Source organism: Chiroxiphia lanceolata, chromosome 3, assembly GCF_009829145.1.
Source record: "Chiroxiphia lanceolata isolate bChiLan1 chromosome 3, bChiLan1.pri, whole genome shotgun sequence".
NCBI classification, from domain to species: domain Eukaryota; kingdom Metazoa; phylum Chordata; class Aves; order Passeriformes; family Pipridae; genus Chiroxiphia; species Chiroxiphia lanceolata.
Window position 1 is genome coordinate 101051034 of NC_045639.1, and position 20254 is coordinate 101071287.

General features: G+C 35.6%; 1 protein-coding gene across 1 annotated transcript in view; it reads right to left on the reverse strand.

Moving 5' to 3' along the window:
• The window catches only part of KIDINS220 (kinase D interacting substrate 220), a 76301-nt gene that overhangs the window by 40830 nt on the left and 15217 nt on the right, over nt 1–20254 (reverse strand). Inside the window, 16 exon segments of the mRNA XM_032682337.1 lie at nt 751–839; nt 1008–1251; nt 1887–2027; nt 4242–4531; nt 6889–7040; nt 7952–8117; nt 8487–8666; nt 10537–10701; nt 11214–11391; nt 12355–12453; nt 13094–13192; nt 15417–15515; nt 16668–16865; nt 17682–17780; nt 18191–18292; nt 19191–19289. Coding sequence (XP_032538228.1) covers nt 751–839; nt 1008–1251; nt 1887–2027; nt 4242–4531; nt 6889–7040; nt 7952–8117; nt 8487–8666; nt 10537–10701; nt 11214–11391; nt 12355–12453; nt 13094–13192; nt 15417–15515; nt 16668–16865; nt 17682–17780; nt 18191–18292; nt 19191–19289 — 2400 coding nt within the window.

Below are 20254 nucleotides of genomic sequence, written 5' to 3' on the forward strand. Positions count from 1 at the left end.
TTACTTCCACATCAATTCTGAGAGGGTAAAATAGATTGACACAGAACTATTCTGTAAAAAGTTTACTAATTTCAGTATTGCCATCATCTTTTCCTACTGTTCCTCTAAACTAACTGCATTTTAAAATTAAAGTGACTATCAGGTTCCTCTGCTACATAACTCCACAAGTCTCTGCCTATGGAAGCTCAAAAACCTCAGAATCCTCAGACTCCGAGTTTTTTTGGGATTTTCGGGTTTTTTTCACAATTTTGGAGATCCCTTTTATTCAACCACCTTCTGATTTTATGCAAAGATGCGAAAACAGAGCAGAAAGCAGGAAAAAAGCATGGTGGACATGTTGCAGTACAAATCTAGTACTTATTATTTGAAATTCCACAATTACTGCCCCTTGTTGCAACATCCTGCAATGAAGTGATACCAGGCTTACACAAAAAATATCCAAAATATACATACATACATAGATCATAGCTACTACCAGATTTGCTGTATCATCTCAGCGTTCACAGAGAGCTGAATTTAATTTTTGTGCAAATGAACACTTTGGTGAGCAAGCACGCTTCTTCCTCTTTGACAAAACATCAGTCTGCTAATTTAAGAATGTCCTTTTCCTACATGGATCATTTACAGAAGTTTCATAAGAACGGTTTGGTAAGTCTTTCACGTTGGTATCATTGAAAATGTGAAAGGAAAAAAAAAGAAAAGAAAAAAGGTTTTACCAATATCTCTATGTAGTCTAAAAATCTTTCTCACCCGCCTATTGAGAGCAGTTTTGCTACCAAGCTTGGTCATGTCTCCAAGACTGTTCTGAGAAACTCTCCTGTCAACCTCTTCATGCAATCCTATGGAAGGGAAAGAACAGGTGAGCATTTTCTCCATTCGTATACATTTGACTGATCTATAAAAATAACACTAATGACCTGTCAATTATTTAAACAGTTTGTTCCAAACCCCAGATTCTTGGATCATTGGTTTTGTAACTCTTATATCATCCTTTTGCATAACCTTACCTGCATTATCTGTATAAGGAATGTCCCCATTGGTTGTTGAAGCCACCATCAGTTTTTTTGCATTACTAAGCCCTCGGCTATTCAGAAAAACAGGCAAATGGACTATGTTTCGCATGTAATCATGTCCATTTATGTTTGAATCACGGAGAACACTGTTGAGATTCTGGTTAATAGCCTTTATAATAATGTGTGGGTCACTTGCAAAAATAGCAATAAATGGGCCTTTTGAAAACAAGACTCGCACCTGTAAAAAAGTAAATATTACAGCTTGTTAACAATAATTAACTGTAACTGCAGATCTTTTGAACATCTGATTCAATATTTTATATTCATTCTGTTCAAGCTATAAACCTGAGAGGCCAAGAGATGTATAGAGATGTCACCTTCTTCAATACAAGATACCTAATGTTAGGAACTTATCCACAATTTGAAATAAGCATATTTGACAATTTAGCCGTAGTAGTTACAGTGGAAGTCATCACCAAAGAGGTATCATGCAGAGGTATCATGTCCCAGCCCCCACAAATACTGAGCATCTAAGCATTTTTCATCTAATGGCCTTCAAGGGTAAATACGAAAAACCCTCCAAACATTTTAAGTTTGTTTCAACAGGATAAATACTTTCAATAGTTTACATCCGATTATTTCAAAACTTTTCAAAAGTACTAACATGATTTAATTGTCAACTTTTCAAACCCACCACTCTTAGCATTACATTTATGCCAGTGTGCACAAAGTGGTGCAACGTACACATAAACCTACTACAACATAGCCTTCTTTTCACAGAAAATACACAATAACTGCACGTATCCAAGCTCATCTATGGAAGAGATCATCCATATGATCCAGAGATTATCTTTAAAAAATGACCCAACTCACAGTATCAAGCATCTGTAAAACTTTGTCCTGTTCACAAGCATCCAATCCATCAATAATTACAACAAGCCTCGTCTGGTTCTGAGTGAAGCTGTCAATGGTTTTTGCCATTTTGGCCATCAGTTCCACTTCACATTTCAAAACCTATAAAAAGGAAAAGCAAAGAAGAAAAAGACATCTCTATAATACTTTAAACTCATAAAAATATATATCATTCTTTTTGCAGATTGCTACTTCTCCCAAAAATGCTTCAATAAGATTAGAAGAATAAACTTTCAAATACTCAAAGTGAAAGGTCCTAACATGTCACTTCCAACATTTTAATTTCTTATTTGAACAAAAATGTACAGCTTAAACACATATTTCACTTTGAAGTAACAAACTATCCTTATTTAAATTCCATTACAATGTTATTTAAGAAACTAATATTCACACACTGTAAAACAGTATTTCAAAAGTAAATAAAAGAGTATTTGTAGCTTCAGCTAGTCTTCAAAAATTGCTTGGCATAAAATGTACACTAAAATTTTCCATCTGCCTTCCAGCCAAGCACATTATGCTATTACTCTAATGTCAGTCATTCCTATTCAAGATATGCAATGCAATTTGTTAAGCTTTTCAACATTGTTGCACATTTAGCACCCACCCTTAAGAGAGAAACAAAGGTGGAATCTGCCTGCCCTAATTTCACCAATTAACAGGTAGACATTAGAATCTGACTTATTCATCACTAGATTCATCTTGAATGTGCACATTAAGACGACATAAAACAGATGAACAACTCTCTGGAAATACCTATTTTTCTTCTTTGATGGCACAGGGTGAACTTAACTCCTCTAAAAGGCTGAAGTTATGTCAGATAAATACCACTCAACTGTCAAGAAACACAGTACCAATATAGATAAGGTTTTCTGTGCTGCAAAAACACGGCACCAGGCATGCTGGCATCAGGCAAGATTCACCCTTCTCAAAATGGGAGAGTCTTTGCCCAGGAGCGAGCAGGGCTAATTCACAGAGCCTTAAACTAGACATGACAGGGGAGGGGCATAATATCAGGCTTGCCCACGACAAGCTGTGTGATGACACACCAAGGTTAGTGGGATGCACTGCTAGTGAGGGCCCTCTCTGCTGGAGCACTGGAGCCCTCTTGAAGTCTTATGGTAGCATGGCCAGTAAGTCCAGGGAGGTCATTCTGCCACTCTACTCCACTCTGGTGAGACCCCACCTGGAGTGCTACAACCAGCTCTGGGGTCCTCAGCACTGGAAGGACATCAAAGTATTGGAGCGAGTTCAGAGGAGGCCACAAAATGATTACAGGGCTTGAGCACTTCACCTATGAGGAAAGGCTGAGAGAATTGGCACTGTTCAGCCTGGAAAAGACTGTGGAAACCTTTATTGTGGCCTTCCAGTACCTAAAGAGGGCCTATAAGAAAGATGAGGACAAACATTTTGGCAGGGCCTGTTGCGAGAGGACAATGGGAAATGGTTTTGAAAACTGAAGGAAGGTCGATTTAGATTAGATATAAGGAAGTTTTTTTATTATGAGGGTGGTAAAACTCTGGCACAGGTCCCAGAGAAGTTGTGGATGCCCCATCCTTGGAAACATTCAAGGTCCAAGCAACCTGATCTCATTGAAGATGTCCCTACTTGTTGAAGGGAAATTGGACTACTTGACCTTTAAAAGGCCCCTTTCAACTCAAATTGCTTTATCATCAATGAAAAATATTTGCACAACATATTGTAATACAATATATTAGCTGTAATCTACAGAGGTAACCACCACGATGCTAAATTTTATTTTCAAATAGGAGCATATAGGAGATCTGATGACAGCCTGATGGGTATAGTTTTTATCAGTTTATAGATATAACCCAGCAAAACAACAGTATTTTCTACAATTTTTCATTTAATACGTGGACTGTCTTGGAATGCTCTTTCAGTGCTAAAATTCCTTTCTTAATAAAGACGTCTTGCAGACAGACAAAGTTGGGCTTGGTTTTTCACCTGTAGAAGATTCACAAAGTTATTCTTTCTAGTCTTATGATCTAGAGTAAACTCTTACTAAATACTAATAGTTTAGAACAATTGTTTTCCTAGTACCTTCCTCCCAGCAAAAAGAAAATCAGAAAACTGAAAACTTAATCCAAATTTAACACTCTTGATTGAGCAGACAGGTCTCATACATTAAGTACAATTACCACTGGCACAGAAGTGTTCCCATCAGTAAAAACTCACCAAGTCTCATTCTCCAGTTGTGAGACTTGGCCCGATTAAATAAATGGTACCCCATCTCAAGAATGCTCCATGTTTGGGGGTTTGTTTCAATTATTTTACTGGTCAATTCACATATATGCTTACCTTCATGAACCCCTCACTTTTCAACTTGTGAAGCTTGGAGGCAGCATTGTGAAGGCGCTTTCTCTGAGAATTCAAAACTGAATCCATCACTTGCCACCACGTGCGGCAATTCAAGAAAAAGGCCAAACCAACAATGCAGGTCACTGTTATAAGAATAACATTCACTGTCATGTTGGCTGACTCCACGTTAAAAATCGCCAGCAGGGCAATCGCAGAAACAACGCAAGACAAGATAAACAGGAAAATCACAAAGGATGGGAGGCAGCAAGTCTTCTTCCATTTCTTTTTACCTAGGAAGCAATTATTTGCTGTTAGAATGAATATACAGCGCAGTGACAGCTGAGTACAAAATTAACTTGCATACTTCTCATAAAACACTAACTTGCAAAAGCTTACTGCAGTATTACCACCCAGCCACAAACCTATGGAAAAAAATTATCTACTATTTGCCACAATTCTTGGAAATTATGAAGCGGAGATATTCCTTTAATCTTCAGTTTATTTCCATTGTTTCAGGAAACCCAGAATGGATGGAAACGACAATCATTAAATAGATTTCGTATCAGTGTTATGACTCCTTTTGTGGCATCTCTCTGTAAAGTGTATTTACATAAATAAATCCTGGGAAAACAGTACAGTACCTACTCAGTTTTAAACTGGAACCTGGTACTTACATAATCTAATAGTAATGGTGCCATTGGAGAACTAAAACAAAATTGCAAGCTGCAGCCTGAGACCATCCCTTCTTGCACACCAAAACATACACAGACAGGAGGACATATGGTTTAGACAGGGCCTCAGGAGAACACAGAACTCCTGACTTCAAGTGGATTGATGAGGAAGAGACAAAGAAATACTGCAGTGGAAGCTTAGCACAGCTAAATCAGTGATCAAAGAAACAGCATTTTCCAAAGCAGCAGCCTCTGCCTTTAGGGCCTGTACACATCCAGTGGTGTACACACCTAGAAGATTGCTACCTTCTGTACACAGTTGTTGACAACAAAGAACAGACCACAGAATGACCTGAAGCAAAATGCTGACAGCTAAAAACCAGCATCTGAACTGGAATGGAAAAATCAAATTCCAAATGTGCTACATGGAAAGAGTATCTAAGGTTTATACATGGCCTACGGATGATACTCTGCACTGGGGCATGAGCTGGAAAGGTTTTTCACATCACTCACATATGTGACACACAGGATTGTGCTGCAGGACAAAGAAACAGAAACGCATAATGACAGGAGTGAGGGGCAAGAAATAAAGAATAACTGCTCAGTTATAACTATATTCAGTTCTAGACATACTGAAGCAGGAATGAAACCTTCCTCTTGCTAGAAAGAGACAGACTTGGATTAGAGAGACACATAGGAATCAACAATGAAATGACAATTGAACAGGCTTGTCTGCAAGTTTACAGATGTAACAAAAATTTAAGATACAGAAGACTAAAAATAAGCCTACATGGAATTTCTGTGAATATCTAGAGACAATAAACGTATGATCCTGCACCTGAAAACAACGAGAGAAAAGGACATGATGTGCAAAATCACCAAATAGATAAAATAAATTTTAAAAATCAATTAAATAATTAGAAATAACATGGAAAGGCAACAGAGTCAAGGAATGCAAGAGAAACGTAAGATTAAAAATGAAAGGGAAGACATGATTACTGCACTTAATCACAAGAAGCCAGCACTATGGTGCCATTCCCAAGACAACTTTGGGAGAAATCACAGCATCATGAAAGCTGTTTCACTGAGGTTAAGGAGAACTGCAGAATGCCTAACAAGGAAAAAAAGGGTGAAAAATTGCACACATCCCTTTCATAAAGAACATGCAGTTAATTTCAGAAAGAACAACGAAGAGTAAGTTGTGTTCAGCACATAGCTGAGCATAGCAAACATAGCATGTTTTTTCCACCCTCTGCAAGACAGAAGAGTCTAAACATTTCACTTTGTGAGAGGAGACAGCATCTAACAGAGTCCTCAATTTGTGGACAAGGGCAAAATTAAACAAGAAATAACCGACTGAAACTGAACTCAAAGTACAAATAAGTCCTCAATTAATTGGAAGTTACCATCTAGAAACTCTTTCTTCACAATATCACTCTGCCTATTTTTTTTCCCAGAAATCTACATATGGGACAGAAGAAAGCTTGTTCCATTTGGATCAAGCAGGAATATTTCTTCTTATCTTACCACAAATGATGACAGCAATTCATATCTTTGGACCAACATAGTCTACACATTTATTATTTCCAAGAATAAGTAGTGGTCACTCATAAAAGCTCTAAATTAAAATCTAATAAACTAAACAAACTTCTCTTAGCAATACACGAAAGCATACTTTCCCCTTTACCTGACTCAGACACAATGACTTAATTGCTATGGAAATATGCTACATCTACAAGGATGTAATGTGAATATACATTTCCATAGGCACTTCTAAAAACAATACTTCATAGAAGATATTCCTTTATTATATCAATAAAATCAAGATTAGCAGAGAAAATGGGGTATTTTTCTCTCCAAAAATTTCTGCATGGCTACAACAATTTCTAAAAAGAGCTTATAAAGCAAAAAACAGAACCCCTGGTAACAGTGCACTGAAATGGAATAATCGGAAATGTCATTCAGGTAAAAAAAACCTTGTGTATCTTCTGTCTTGAAAACTCGAAATAGCCTTGTTGCTAAGAAACCAAATTCCCTTTCACATGCATCAGAGAGGGTAGCAATCATCTCAGCCAATGAAGTTTCTCCACCTACACTGGACAGTCTATTGTAGTCGGTAAACAAAAATCTGAAAGAGAAAACACATGTATTTTGTATACTTTAGAAAGCTTACAGTATTTTCTGGCAACCAAAAAAAAATCTTGCTGCATCTCTGCAGCCAGAAGTTTTTTTCAAGTGGTACAAAATGTAAAATACTTGAATACTTAATTTTTTAAAAACTCTACATGGAATTTAAATGTTTCTTCTCCATTTATCAACTTCTTCTTTTCCCCACTTCCTATTCTAAAACTTGATTTCTTAAGAAGATAAAAATGATCACATCACTAATGGCACCTCATATGACAGTAAAAACACAAAAAATGTATTTATGATGCCAAAATATAATATTGACAAGTATCTTTAAAATTGCATTCTCATCTATTTTTAAATATTTATAGAGGATTAAAAAAAATTTCAGAAGCACAAGATCACACAGAGGCACGAGGAGGCTAAAACAGAAGTCTCTAAGTAAGTAAATGAAATGATAAAACACATGGCATAAATTTGCTTGCTTTCAGGTAAACTAGAAGCTTTGAGCAGTCTGATGCTCTACTTACAGAAAAAAAAAAAAGACCAAAAAAAAAAAGATCTTAACAGAAGCAATCAGTAAAACAAGCATTAAACATAATATGCAATAAGCTATATCAGAAAATTCTTATTTTGTCTGGTACAATTTTTATTAGTCTGGTAGTCAAAACCCCTAATTCCAAAAAGCAGTAACTTTCATCAACATAAGCAGATTGTTTTTCTTGAAAACACAGCTATCGTCTTCACATTGAAAAGTTTAACTTCATGATCTTCTAGGGCTACTGTTTTTCAAACATGAATCTCAACAGCTTCTCATATGAAGATAAACATGCACATTAAAATGCACAGTTTGAGGAGTATCAGAGTGAACCTGAATGAGTCATTCATGAGTAAAGAAATGAAATAACTAACCTGACAGGTAAGGCTTTAGTGGTTTGCTCTGGTAATTCTGGTGGGTTCACAAACATGAGCTTGAGAAGCAACTCTAAATATCCAACATGTCTTGCCAACCTTGTACTTAACACCCAGGCCCAGTTCCATCTCTCTCCTTCTCTTCGGCCACCAAAGTAAATTACAGCTAAAATATTAAAAATTAAGAAGATGTTATGGCTTCATTTCAGTCAACATTCACAGCTGAAAGAACCATGATGTTTGAACACATGAAGCATGGAGTTCTGTAAAAAAGGTTAATGACTTTTAGCAGTTATGGCTAAAAATGAGAATGGTAAGATTAACACAATGAAATTAACATTCAAAATTCTTCTTTGTTTTCTAGAATGCCTTCTCACAAATTATATGCAAAACACAAGGAAAGGGTTCAAAGGGGTCTTATTTTCTACAAAACCATTTAGTAATTTTTTTTCTGAATCACAAAGCAGATCTACAAAACAATATTTAATTCAAAAAATAGTTAAAAACCTTCACAAACTTCATATAAAATACTTACTGAAGAAAATGTAAACAACTGCTAATAAGCTGAGTGACACTGCTATTCCAAGCTTTGCATCCACTGTGAAAGCAAGCAATAAACCCAGACCTCCACACAGCAGAAGTGTGAGGAATACAATAAGCCAGGAGAACTGAAACAGAGGTTCAATCTGCTGTCCTGCAAAAGTCTTCATTTCATCTAAAACAAAAAGGCAAAGACCAGTTAAAATGTGAAATAACTCTAGAACGGATCATATTTGAAAAGAAACACTTTTTCAGTAGATTGTATAACTTACCCCTATTACTGATCCAAAGAAAGACAATGGATGCTTAAATTCTTCTTCACACATTAGTGCAAAACCCAAAATTTTTATCCATGCAATGAATGAAAACCTTTAAATACACAATACTCGTACTCTTTGCTGCAGATTTTCTACTTTTAAAAGCATATTGAAAGTCATGTCATTTCCTATCCTACTTCAAAAGTGTAAAACATGTTCTCTGACACCAAGAAAAATAAATCCACATCTGTCAAAAAAACCCCACCCAACCTCCAAAATCTCCACGATTGAAACGTGGACTACATTCCTCAAATAGTCAGTTGAAGGCTTCAGCATTTATTTCTGTTTGGCAATTCCTATTTAGTAATGCAGAAATTCATGAAGAAACTTATTTAGGTTCTATTGAATAAGAAACATCAGATACACAATCCAGAATAAAAACATGAATGAGGAAGAGGAAGAAAACACTGAAAAAGTGTTTTAAACATGTAAGAGCTCACCTGCAATAAACATCACAGTCAAAATCAACATGTTTTCTGTTTATAACATGGGGGATGAAGCAACCAGAATGAATGCAGAGCCCCCATTTTGGCTAATAGAGAAGTTTTTAAAAACAGAGAAATCACAGAAAATAAGAAACAACAAGACAGGTAAAGGTATTCTCAATTACTGTGTCCAGTTCTGGGCCCCTCAGTTCAGGAAGGATATTGAGGTGCTGGAGCAGGTCCAGAGAAGAGCAACAAGGCTGGTGAAGGGACTCAAGTACAAGTCCTGTGAGGAGAGGCTGAGGGAACTGAGGTTGTTCAGTGGAGAAGAGGAGGCTCAGCGGAGACCTCATTGCTCTCTACAACTCCCTGAAAGGAGGTTGTAGCCAAGTGGGGGTTGGTCTCTTATCCCAGCCAGCTATCAGTAAGACAAGAGGGCATGGTCTTAAACTCTGCCAGGGGAGGTTTAGGTTGGATATTATGAAGAAATTCTTTACAGAGAGGGTAATCAGGCATTGGAATGGGTTGCCCAGGAAGTGGTGGATTCTCCGTCCCTGGAGGTTTTTAAGACAAGACTGGATGTGGCACTTAGTGCCATGGTCTGGTAACCACAGTGGTAGTGGATCAAGGGTTGGACTTGATGATCTCAGAGGTCCTTTCCAACCCAGCTGATTCTATGATTCTACACCGAAACATCTCAGAAAAGCATCCTTTGTTAGAAAAAGCTAAAACTGTAAATAAGTTGCCTATTTCCACTGGGGAAAATACTGACTCACTTCATACACTATATTTGCTTCCCTCTGTCATTTCAGATAGTTCAAAAAGCTTCAAGTAAATAAGAGGAAAGGGGAAGAAAACTAGATGCAAAGCAATTATGCTACAGAGAATAAAATATTAATAGCCTGAAATTGTTTAAACTTAAAAAAAAAAAGGCACATAGGTTGCACAACAAATAAATACTGTAGCAGAAGAGGCCTGAATTTGATTTGATACTCAAACAGGCCCTGCAAGGCATATTTTGGCAGCCAGACCTTCAGTTATACTTAAAGGATAGATTCACTGCTGCAGGAAACTCACAGGGCAATAGATAGCAACACTTAAAAGACTGTCTTGACATTGTATAAATGAACAAAGAAGTCTGTGGAAGAACTAACCACAGCAGAATTTAAATCCTTTCATCACAGAAACAGAGACCAGATACAACATTACACAGACCAACAATTCTTGCAAAAAGTAATTACTCCCATGTAATGCTTTCTATAGACTAATTGGAACCTACAAAAAAGGCTAAATCAAGTTTTACCTTCCAGTTTCTTGAGCAGGAATGATTTTCCACTTCCCCACTGTGCATATAAGCCTACACAGATAGGTGGCTGCATGGTTGGTTCACTCAGAATATCAGCCAGAGCACTGCTGTACAGATCATAACCCAGCATGTCACCATCAGATTCCGTAGGAGACAAGTGTCCTGCAATACAAACACTATATTACACAACTTTGCTTTAAGAAAGCTCTTTCAATATGACAATTTTCAGACATAAAGTCATAACAGGTTCACCCATATCTGTACATATACTCCTCCCATATAACAGCTGTTATTATTGGTTCATTCCTGTTCATAGGAATTTTAAATCATTCACATAAGTTACATAATTATCACGACTATTAAAGCTTACAAGACTCAAAATCCAAAATCACAGAAAGTCAAAGAAAGTAATTCCTACACAAGCAAGATCCAAATAAAAACAAAGTGATCAACAGAAGTTGCAAAGTATCTCGTGTCAAAAAATCAAAAATAAAAGGCATGTTTGACCTTTGTTAGGCTTTCAGAATGTAGAATTTATTTTGTCAACTGATTATTTTTAAAGCTTTCCCATTAGTTGCAACATTAAAAAATCTGTTACCACTTTTCAATAGAGAATTGAATAAACTGGATTCTCAATATATGAGTGATTAAAAAAACCAAACGCTTATACTTACTGGCACCAAATATCTGTGTTAAAATACTCTTCTGGTGGCTACAGTCAATATTGTAAGGTGTTTCTCCTGTTTTGTTGGGTCTATACAGCAACCGACCATCTTTTGGATTTCTTAAGAGTAATTCAGCAAGTTTACGGCTTCTTCCACGAATAGCAATATGAAGTGGAGTATCTCCTTTCTGCAATTAAGTGAAAAACTAGTAATATCTAACATGATTATTGACAAGATGGTCCACATCATTTCAAATGCATTATTTCATTGAAATACATCTTAAAGCACTCAAAAGCATCAATGTCTTACAGCAAACATTTTTCCCCTCAAAAAGGCATTACAAATATTTCAGAAAAGACACATGAAAAAGCAGTTCTTAGAATGCTAAATCTAAGATACTGTCTACTTTTTTAAATGCTTATATTAATGTATCTTAAGGTTCACCAAAATATCTTAAGGTTCATGAAAACTAGTCTCTATCTAGAAACAAGTGTCTACTAGGAAATTCAGAGACTTGTTCAGAACAAGAAATAATGCTTGTTAGACTTGTTTCAATGTCTGCTCAGAATTCTCAAAAAAACTTTCCAGTAAAAGCTTTTTTATTACATCAACATTAATACTTATATGCCCTAAACATAATACTAGGACATTAAAAAAACTATCAAATAAATGTTTCTGTAACTAAAAGGCTAACAGTCAGAGTAGGTGATGCATTAGGAGACAGCAACAGCCACTTGTATTTGTCCTTGGCATTGCTAAGTTTAATGTCTATTAATCAAAAACTAACATTAGTGACAAATAACATGTCTTTATGGTCTTTTTCAAGTGCATTAAGCATTAATTTATCTGTGAAATTTTTATTCCCGGCCTCCATTTTTTTCTTTTCAAGTTATTAAGAGCACTCTAATACAAAAAAACCCCCAAACAATAGAACAATAATATATTAATAGTGGAAACAGATTTACATTTAAGTATTCTGATTTATTTAATTATTAAAAATATGGGAGACTAAGCATTTAAGTATTACGGTCTATTTAATTACTAACATATGGGAAGCTCTCTTTCTGTAGCCTCAACAGCTCTCTACAAAGTCTTGCTGCAAATCTAAAATGATTAAATATACTAAAGTAAACAAATTAATATTCTTTACCTTGTCTACAGCTGAGACCTTAGCTCCTTTGTCCAGAAGAAGCTCTACTATTTCAATATTCCTCATCTTGGTTGCCTTTATAAGCGGTGTTTCTCCGTCCTAAAATGGAAAAGTAGGCCTAATATAAAAATCCCTATATACTCAAAACCAAGACAAAAATAGTGATTGGGTAAGAAATTAAATCCAAAACTTTTAAGACAATTTTTATTTAAATATGTTACTGTGCAAGTAACAACACTTCAGCACTTATGTTCGTGAAAAAGTACCCCAGACCTAGTATTTGATTAGAATCAAAGAACGAAATACTAATAGAAAAAGACAAAATCCAGATATAATACAAGGTATTTGAATAGACCTCAATGCTGTGCATACTACTTCCTCTTTTTTTTTATTGCTGCACATGCAATAGACAGTGGTCCAAGGTCATGCTTAGTAATATCAGAAGCCTTTTTCCCCAGTTTCTAGTAGCACCTGCTCTCTAGTTCTTATTGCTGGTTATGTGAATGATGCTGAGGTAAAGAATCCACATGTTCCCTGCTGTCACAGATTTAATAGGAAATCATATTTATGGGGATATCACTAGTGCTAAAAATCCGTATTTTAGAAAAAAAATTTTTTTTTTTTTTTACTGCGTGCAAGGTAGCAACACTTCCCAAAAACTGAATTTAATATAATCTTAACATCACATAGGAGCTGAGAAAATATGTTAAACAAAGCAATTCAATTAAAATTCTGTTACCTTGGTACATGTTTCAGTATCAGGATTGCATTGCAAGATATCCCTCACCATTGTAGCATTTCCTTTCTCAACTGCCCAATATAAGGCAGTTTTATTATCCTGAAAAAAAAGAGTATTAAATGTTAACAAGTATTTTCATTCAGTTGGATTAATTTCATAAACTGTACATAAGGTACAGCCACAATATACTGAAAATAGCATATAATACAGTAAATTGTAGCACAGTTCAGGGTAAAGGGAAAGGCCATCAAATCCAATTGTCACAACAGTATAATTTGCAGGGAGGATGAAAATCTAGCAAGAGAATACAAATCTATTTTAAAAACCCTTGTGCAATGTATTAAGAGGCTTTAACAATCCTAGCAGATTTAACCTGTCTTGAAACAGTTTCAAAAACTATATGTAAGTATTCAGTTTTAACTCAAATATAAAAGTTTTTTAATAAAATAACTTTTTTTCATAGGTCATGCAAGCTGGAAGGCTGTAAAAGTAGAGGGACATGAAAGTCAACACAAAGTACCAGAATGCTGATCAGCCAGACATTGTATCACCAAACCAGGGAGAATGGTTCAGAACCGCAAACCTGCCTGTGTCATTAATTTTTTCGTCCAGTGATGTGTGTTGTCCCAGAAAGTCTTCGTGCCTGGAATCTTTTTTGGCCTAGCGACTGCACCATGACTCTTTCTGTTTGAGGCATACTTGTTTAGAGACATTTAAGAAAAGCCTCTGAACACACACCTGCTTCTAAGCAGGAATATCAAAGTACCCTTTGCAGCCTTCTACTTGCTTGCTTCTTTCATTTGCAGCTCTTCCTCTTCCACTCATGGGCTTCACAGCAAACTGAGTTTAAAGCCTTTCTCAGCAGTTTTAATAAGCCTGGTCACTAAGATTTCTTTCCTCTCTGATCACTTGTGTTTCATCCTTCTGTCAGCTGGTTTCCAACAAGACACAACCCTGAGGTAGTCAACTTCTCAACAGCAACATCAGCTACACAGCCAGGCATGGGTCTGCCAGATGCTCCCAGTTGGGCCCTTCCCCTTACCAGACACGCTGAGGAGAACATCACCTGAGCCCTCTACTGCCCCAACACTCACTCTTGAGCCCTATGTTTTATTTGCTGAAGGTACCCACCAGCTAGTGACCATATGAATGAATCATCAGCAAGGAACACAGTTGCTGGAAGGCTGGACAAGACTCAGCAACTTTTCTAGACCATCACAAATTTGGGCAGTTAACACTTCTCCCCAGAACAAGTCTGGCTGGCAGGCAGCTGCCACAATGCCAAACAGCAGAGGAGTTGCTAAACACTAGTGCTCCTCTCTGATTCTGAAACTGCTGGTCCTAAACGAAGACCTGAAGTGCACACCCAGAACCTTCCTCTGATGGCACTGACTCCTGCTGTGCCAATAAGGCCACAAAAGTATTCTCTAGATCAACCACTGCAAATGGCTATTCAGGCAATTTCACACTGCCAGAAGCCACAAGTTTCCCTGCCACCAAAGAGGTTGGGTGCTCTTGCTATTTCTGTATTGCCTCAGTCCTATCAAGATGTTGAAAAGCTTCAGATTTTCGGACCCATGTCAGCAATAAGCTGAGATACACAGGTTTCCAATGGCAGGTTAGAGGAAGAGATCCAAACACTACTTTTTCTCCAAACTAAAAGCTTCCTGGCTTCTCACAGATGCTCTGCATCAAGAGCAGGTACTGAACCTTTGCAGCTCTCAGTGACCAGTTAGTTTTGTGTTCAAACTTGGCAGAACACGTGTGCCTAAAAGTAGAGTGATTTGAATAGCTTCAAGCAAATGAAAGCAATTTGAATGTAAAAATAAAAACAACTACCATGTCGAACAAGGGAGCTTTCAACAGAAGAATAAAGATAATACCTTAATGAAAGGACAAAAAAGAAAGAAGGGGTAGGTAGAAAACATGGAAATTACTGACAACAGTATTTAAAGTAATAGAGACAGTTGGTGGAGACAAAAACCAACCAAGCACAGTGACAGAACTGAACTGACAACAGATATAATCTAAGGTACATCACATTTTATTAAATTTAAAATATTATCAAAATAACGATTCTAAGGGGTTTTTTAAGTATGTCACTATTTTAAATCTGTTCAGTAGTGCAGTACAACTACATGTATCTTAAAAATTGCACAGCAACAACATGATGTATTTTTCCTGTTTGATGGAACCTGAGTTTCCTACAGAGTAGACAGAGCAAGTTTTAAAGCCCTGTTTTCAGAAACACAGTATAACTGTTTGGTATTTCAATTCACATCCTATTTTAGAACTACTATAACACTTACTTTGCGGTACTTACCTGACCTCTGATATCTATATCAGCATATTTATGGAGCAGGGCCCTCACAATTTCAACATGACCACCTCTAACAGCCCCAATCAACACTGTATCTCCACTCTAGAAAATTGTGAAAGAATACTGAACATTAATTAATACTATTCAGGAAAAAGAAATTTAACAGAATAAATTATAGCCTCAAAACATACATTATTCCTATTTACATTAAGAAATCTGTACTTGTTTTTGAAAAAGATACAAAAATAGTTCAATCTCTGAAAAAATGGGTATACAAAATAAAAAATTCTGGAGTTTTTTATTTTTCAAAGAAATTAAATTGCTATGGAAAAATAAGCACTCCAAAAATAGGTCTAGCTTAAACTACTATCCTAAAAAATAACATCATAAATTATAATGAATATGAAAAAAAAATTTGTACTCTAGTTCATAGGAAGACCAACCACTCACAGTAATAACCTCCTTAAAATCAGACAATAATGTTGACTGTCTCCTTTAGATGTTTCAAAGTTGAAAGAAGATCTTCAAGAATTTTAAACAATTTTATACCTTTTTTTGGTGCAGATTTGCCTGCTATCTTGCTTACACACACTATGCTATTATAAAGAAAAAAAAGCAAAAGGCTGATTTTATACCCAACTGATCAAAAGGAAGAATATCTTGGCATGGTAAATGGAGTTGCCTACTCATAAAACAAAGTTACAATTGTGCCTAAGGCCTCTGATTTTAACATACTTAAGGATATATCAGAATTTCAGAATATGAAACCCTGAAATTACCTAATACTCCTTTTACAATGACACAGGAAAAATAAATAAAAGTATAGCAAAATCACAGGTGTGGAACTCAGAGAGCTCAGTAGTAGTAAATCCCCCATCAATCACAGTCATTACACACCTGGCTGCAAACCAAGAAATCTTCTTTATCAAAATCTACTCTAGCATCTTAAACTTGCTTGCACTTTAATTTTTGTTTTTTAATACGTTACAGATACGACAAATGATCTAAGGAAACTCTCAATTCAAGAATCTCAAAGAAAAAGAGTAGTTTCTATAGTTTATCCTTGACCTTCACACAGTAACATTTACCACTTAACACACTTGTAAAATAGCAATACATAAAAATACCCCTAGGTGGCAGAAAAATCAGAAAGCCAGAAAAATCACATATTTACAAATCTGCATACACTGGTATTTAAATATACATTATTATTGCATATATATAAAACAACAATTATGATGAAAATTTACTCACTCGATCAGGAATGTTCACATAAGTTCCAGCATCAAGAAGATCCTGCACAATTTCAGTATGTCCCTCCTTTGATGCAATCATCAAAGCTGTATTTCCATCTTTATCTGTCAGGTTTACATTTGGGTTCCTTTTCAGTATCTCTTTTACTGAGTCAGTATAGCCGCCCTTCACTGCTACAATAAGTGCAGTCATAGAATTCTTTAAACAAAACCAACAGATTTTATTGTACAGTGGATATAGCAATCATCATTATATCAGCAGTTTAGGTAACAAAAAATTAGTCAGATGTTACTCTCTTCACCATCCAAATGCTACTTCGATTTTGTGTTTTAAAGTGCACCTGTAATGCCTTTTTTAAAAAAGGAAATAAACTAAGTACAATAGTAGAAAACACTTCAAATGCAAACAGTAAAGCTCAGATCAGTTTATTCTAACTCCTGAATGTCACACACATGATAAAATAATTTTCGTGTCACATGGGAACACAGTATTATCAGAGCACCCAGGTCTACCAGTACTGTTCACAAAGAGGTTTTTTGAAGAACTTCAGAAATAATCATATGAAGAAGACCAGAAGTTTTCCCAATTTTCCACTCTTAACTGATTTTTTTTTATTTTGATAAGCAACTTAAATGTAATCTGTTTTATTTAAAAACAATATGTAGATGAAAAGTCCTGATAAAATTTCAGCTTCTGAAAAGGCCCAGTCACCATTACTATTTCCAAAAGATATTTTGTGTTTGATTTACTTTGTTCATTAAAACTTACACTTAACATACCCGTGTGCCCACTGTCATTACAACTCCCTAGTTACATTATATTTTTATTAAAAGGTACAAAGAAGTTTCAATAATTTGCACATGAAGTCTGAAAATAGCTGGAAAGTAAAACACTCAAAGTAACACTAACATTTCATCATTTCCTGTATTTCTTGATATTTGTATTATAAAATAAAACAGGCCACACAGAGGCATGTACCCACATCTCATCACTAGAAAATTAACAGTTACTTACAGCTCCTTCTTGATCAACATCAGCTCCCATCTGCAGCAAGTATTTCACACACTCCAAATGACCTTTCCTCGCTGCCCAAACCAGTGGGGTGGTTCCATACTGAAAAAACATTTACAACATTTTATCATGTTACTCTCTGAATTTTGTATCCTCTACAATCTAGTATTTATCCTACACTTTACAAAGATAGCATTTGGTCTTGTGACTTAACACAAACATTTGAAAAGTCATTTCAACTTTTCTTTTGTAGATGATAGCTGTAATTACTTTTCTATACAACCCAGGATAGCAAGGTTTCCAATAGTTCAGAAAATAGAAGTGTGCTCCACTGAAATAAACATTAACAACCATCTTCAGCATACTATGGCAAAACCTCTTTCAAGCATAACAACTAATTCTCATTTCATGGCCAAAATATAACAGCAAATGTTCTTCCAATCAAAACCTCATATTTTACAAGAAATTTATCAAGCATTACAGAAATTAAATGTTATTTAGATATAACTTACTTTGTCAGAGCAGTTCACTTTAGCTCCATGTTGCAGTAAGAGATGTACTATATCTGCGTGGCCCCGTCCTGCTGCCCAAATAATTGGATAAACACTGTATTGCTTAGAATTAAAAAAACAAATAAATAATTATAGTCTGAATTATTTATTTTCCACAAACAAAACAATGCTCCAAGAGAAGTTAAACCCACAGAAGAATGAATATACAGAAAAAAACATAGCTACATATCAATAATTGTTACCAAGTACATTGTCTAGATGATACCTAGAAAAATGTACACTTGAATCTGTTTTGTTTTGTAACTCCTTAAGCGAGGTTTATAAATTCACATCCTCATCTTAATACAAATATTTGTACTGTAGGAAGGAAGCAACAGACAGCTATGCAATATCCCTAAGTAATCAGGACTGCAGTGGAGTCACACCCTGCAAACCAGAAGAAATCAACCATCAGAAAGGTTGTTCTGGCCACTGATGCTCTTCCTTGATTGTTCACTGTTGCCTCAAACACCAAAGAACTGACAGTATAAAAAAATTCAAGCTTCAACATGCCTATGCTTTTATAGAATGTGCTTATAAAATGAACTAAATCTCAAAATATTCGGGTTTTTTAATTCTCTAGAAAGTATAGTATACACATTTATATAATCTAAGCCTCTAAATTGCACACATTAGTTATTCAATTAACTTCTACAGATGCAGAAAAATGACAGTTGTTATACAAGTAGTATTAGATACACTATATATCTTTTCTATTATTTCCTGTCCTGATAATTTGAATCTTATTATGAGCTATACACTCATTTGCTTCAACTAATAAAATTCAAAATTAATAAAAAACCAAGTGGCTATCACATAGATTATTAAAGTAACTTTATGAAGTACAGTGATTAATCATATTGCAAAAAAATGCAAAATGTTTAATCAAGATAATAAGACGAGTGTACAATTCAGGACTTTAAACATTTGGAAGGAGGGATCATTTAAGACTAAAACTTACCATTCCTGTGATGTTTGGATTTGCTCCTTTCTCAAGCAGCAGTTTAGCTACTTCAGTGCGGCCTTTGTATGATGCCCACATCAGGGCAGTCCATCCTCCCTGGCAAGCACAAATCAAAGAAATGTAAAAACTGGAAAATAATGTAAGTAATTACTTTTATTTCATTTTCTACTTGTCCTAAGACTGTTTTGCAAATCTAAACCATAGTAAGGATTGACTACACAATATTGGAATCCTCCTATTTATTTACAATAAGCAATAAGTACATCTATGAAAGGACTAATTTCCTGCTGCATGCAAAACTTCAGAAAACATCATGTTCTCCATGTTGCTTAACAATGAATTCAGATTTCAAATGCACACAAATCCCACCACTGTATTAAAAAAAAAAAAACAAACAAAGAAACAAGAAACACACCACTAAGTTAAAACAAAAGTATAGAATCCAAATCAATTAACATGAAAAGTTTATTTTTGATTGCTGTAACAGGCAATAATAAAAGCAATTAATTTCAAAGTGCATTGATGTGTTTATTTACCTTTGTAAACTAGCAGACAATGAGGTTTCACTGCCTAAGGCATTTGACAGGTCAGGTAATCAAAATTAATTTTAAAATAACAGTATGCCTCTGATAACTGTAATTATTTATTTATTTAGAATAAACTTCTGGGGAGGTTAAAAGATCCCTCTGACTGATACAGGCCTAAAAATCAAGCACTGGCCATGTGAATGTGCTTAACATTAAATGAAAAAGCTGGATTAGTGAAGATGCCTCAGCCTTCAGACAGAGTGGAACTTCAATTAAAGGAAGCACTTGAACTCTCCTCTAGTGGTTTTCCACACTCTAACTTAAGCAGAGCAAAATTAGTCCTTGCAGGTATCAATTCCATATTCTGTCAGTGGAGACAGTTTTAGCTCTTCAGAGGCATCTAACCTGAGAATCACATAAGCAGCTTTTGCAATTCTTTAGGTGGACTGGACTGTAGCACCCACTTTCCCATACAAAAATTTGGCAAGATGAATCAACAGAAATGTCAAGATATTGAAAACAAGGACTGTTGTA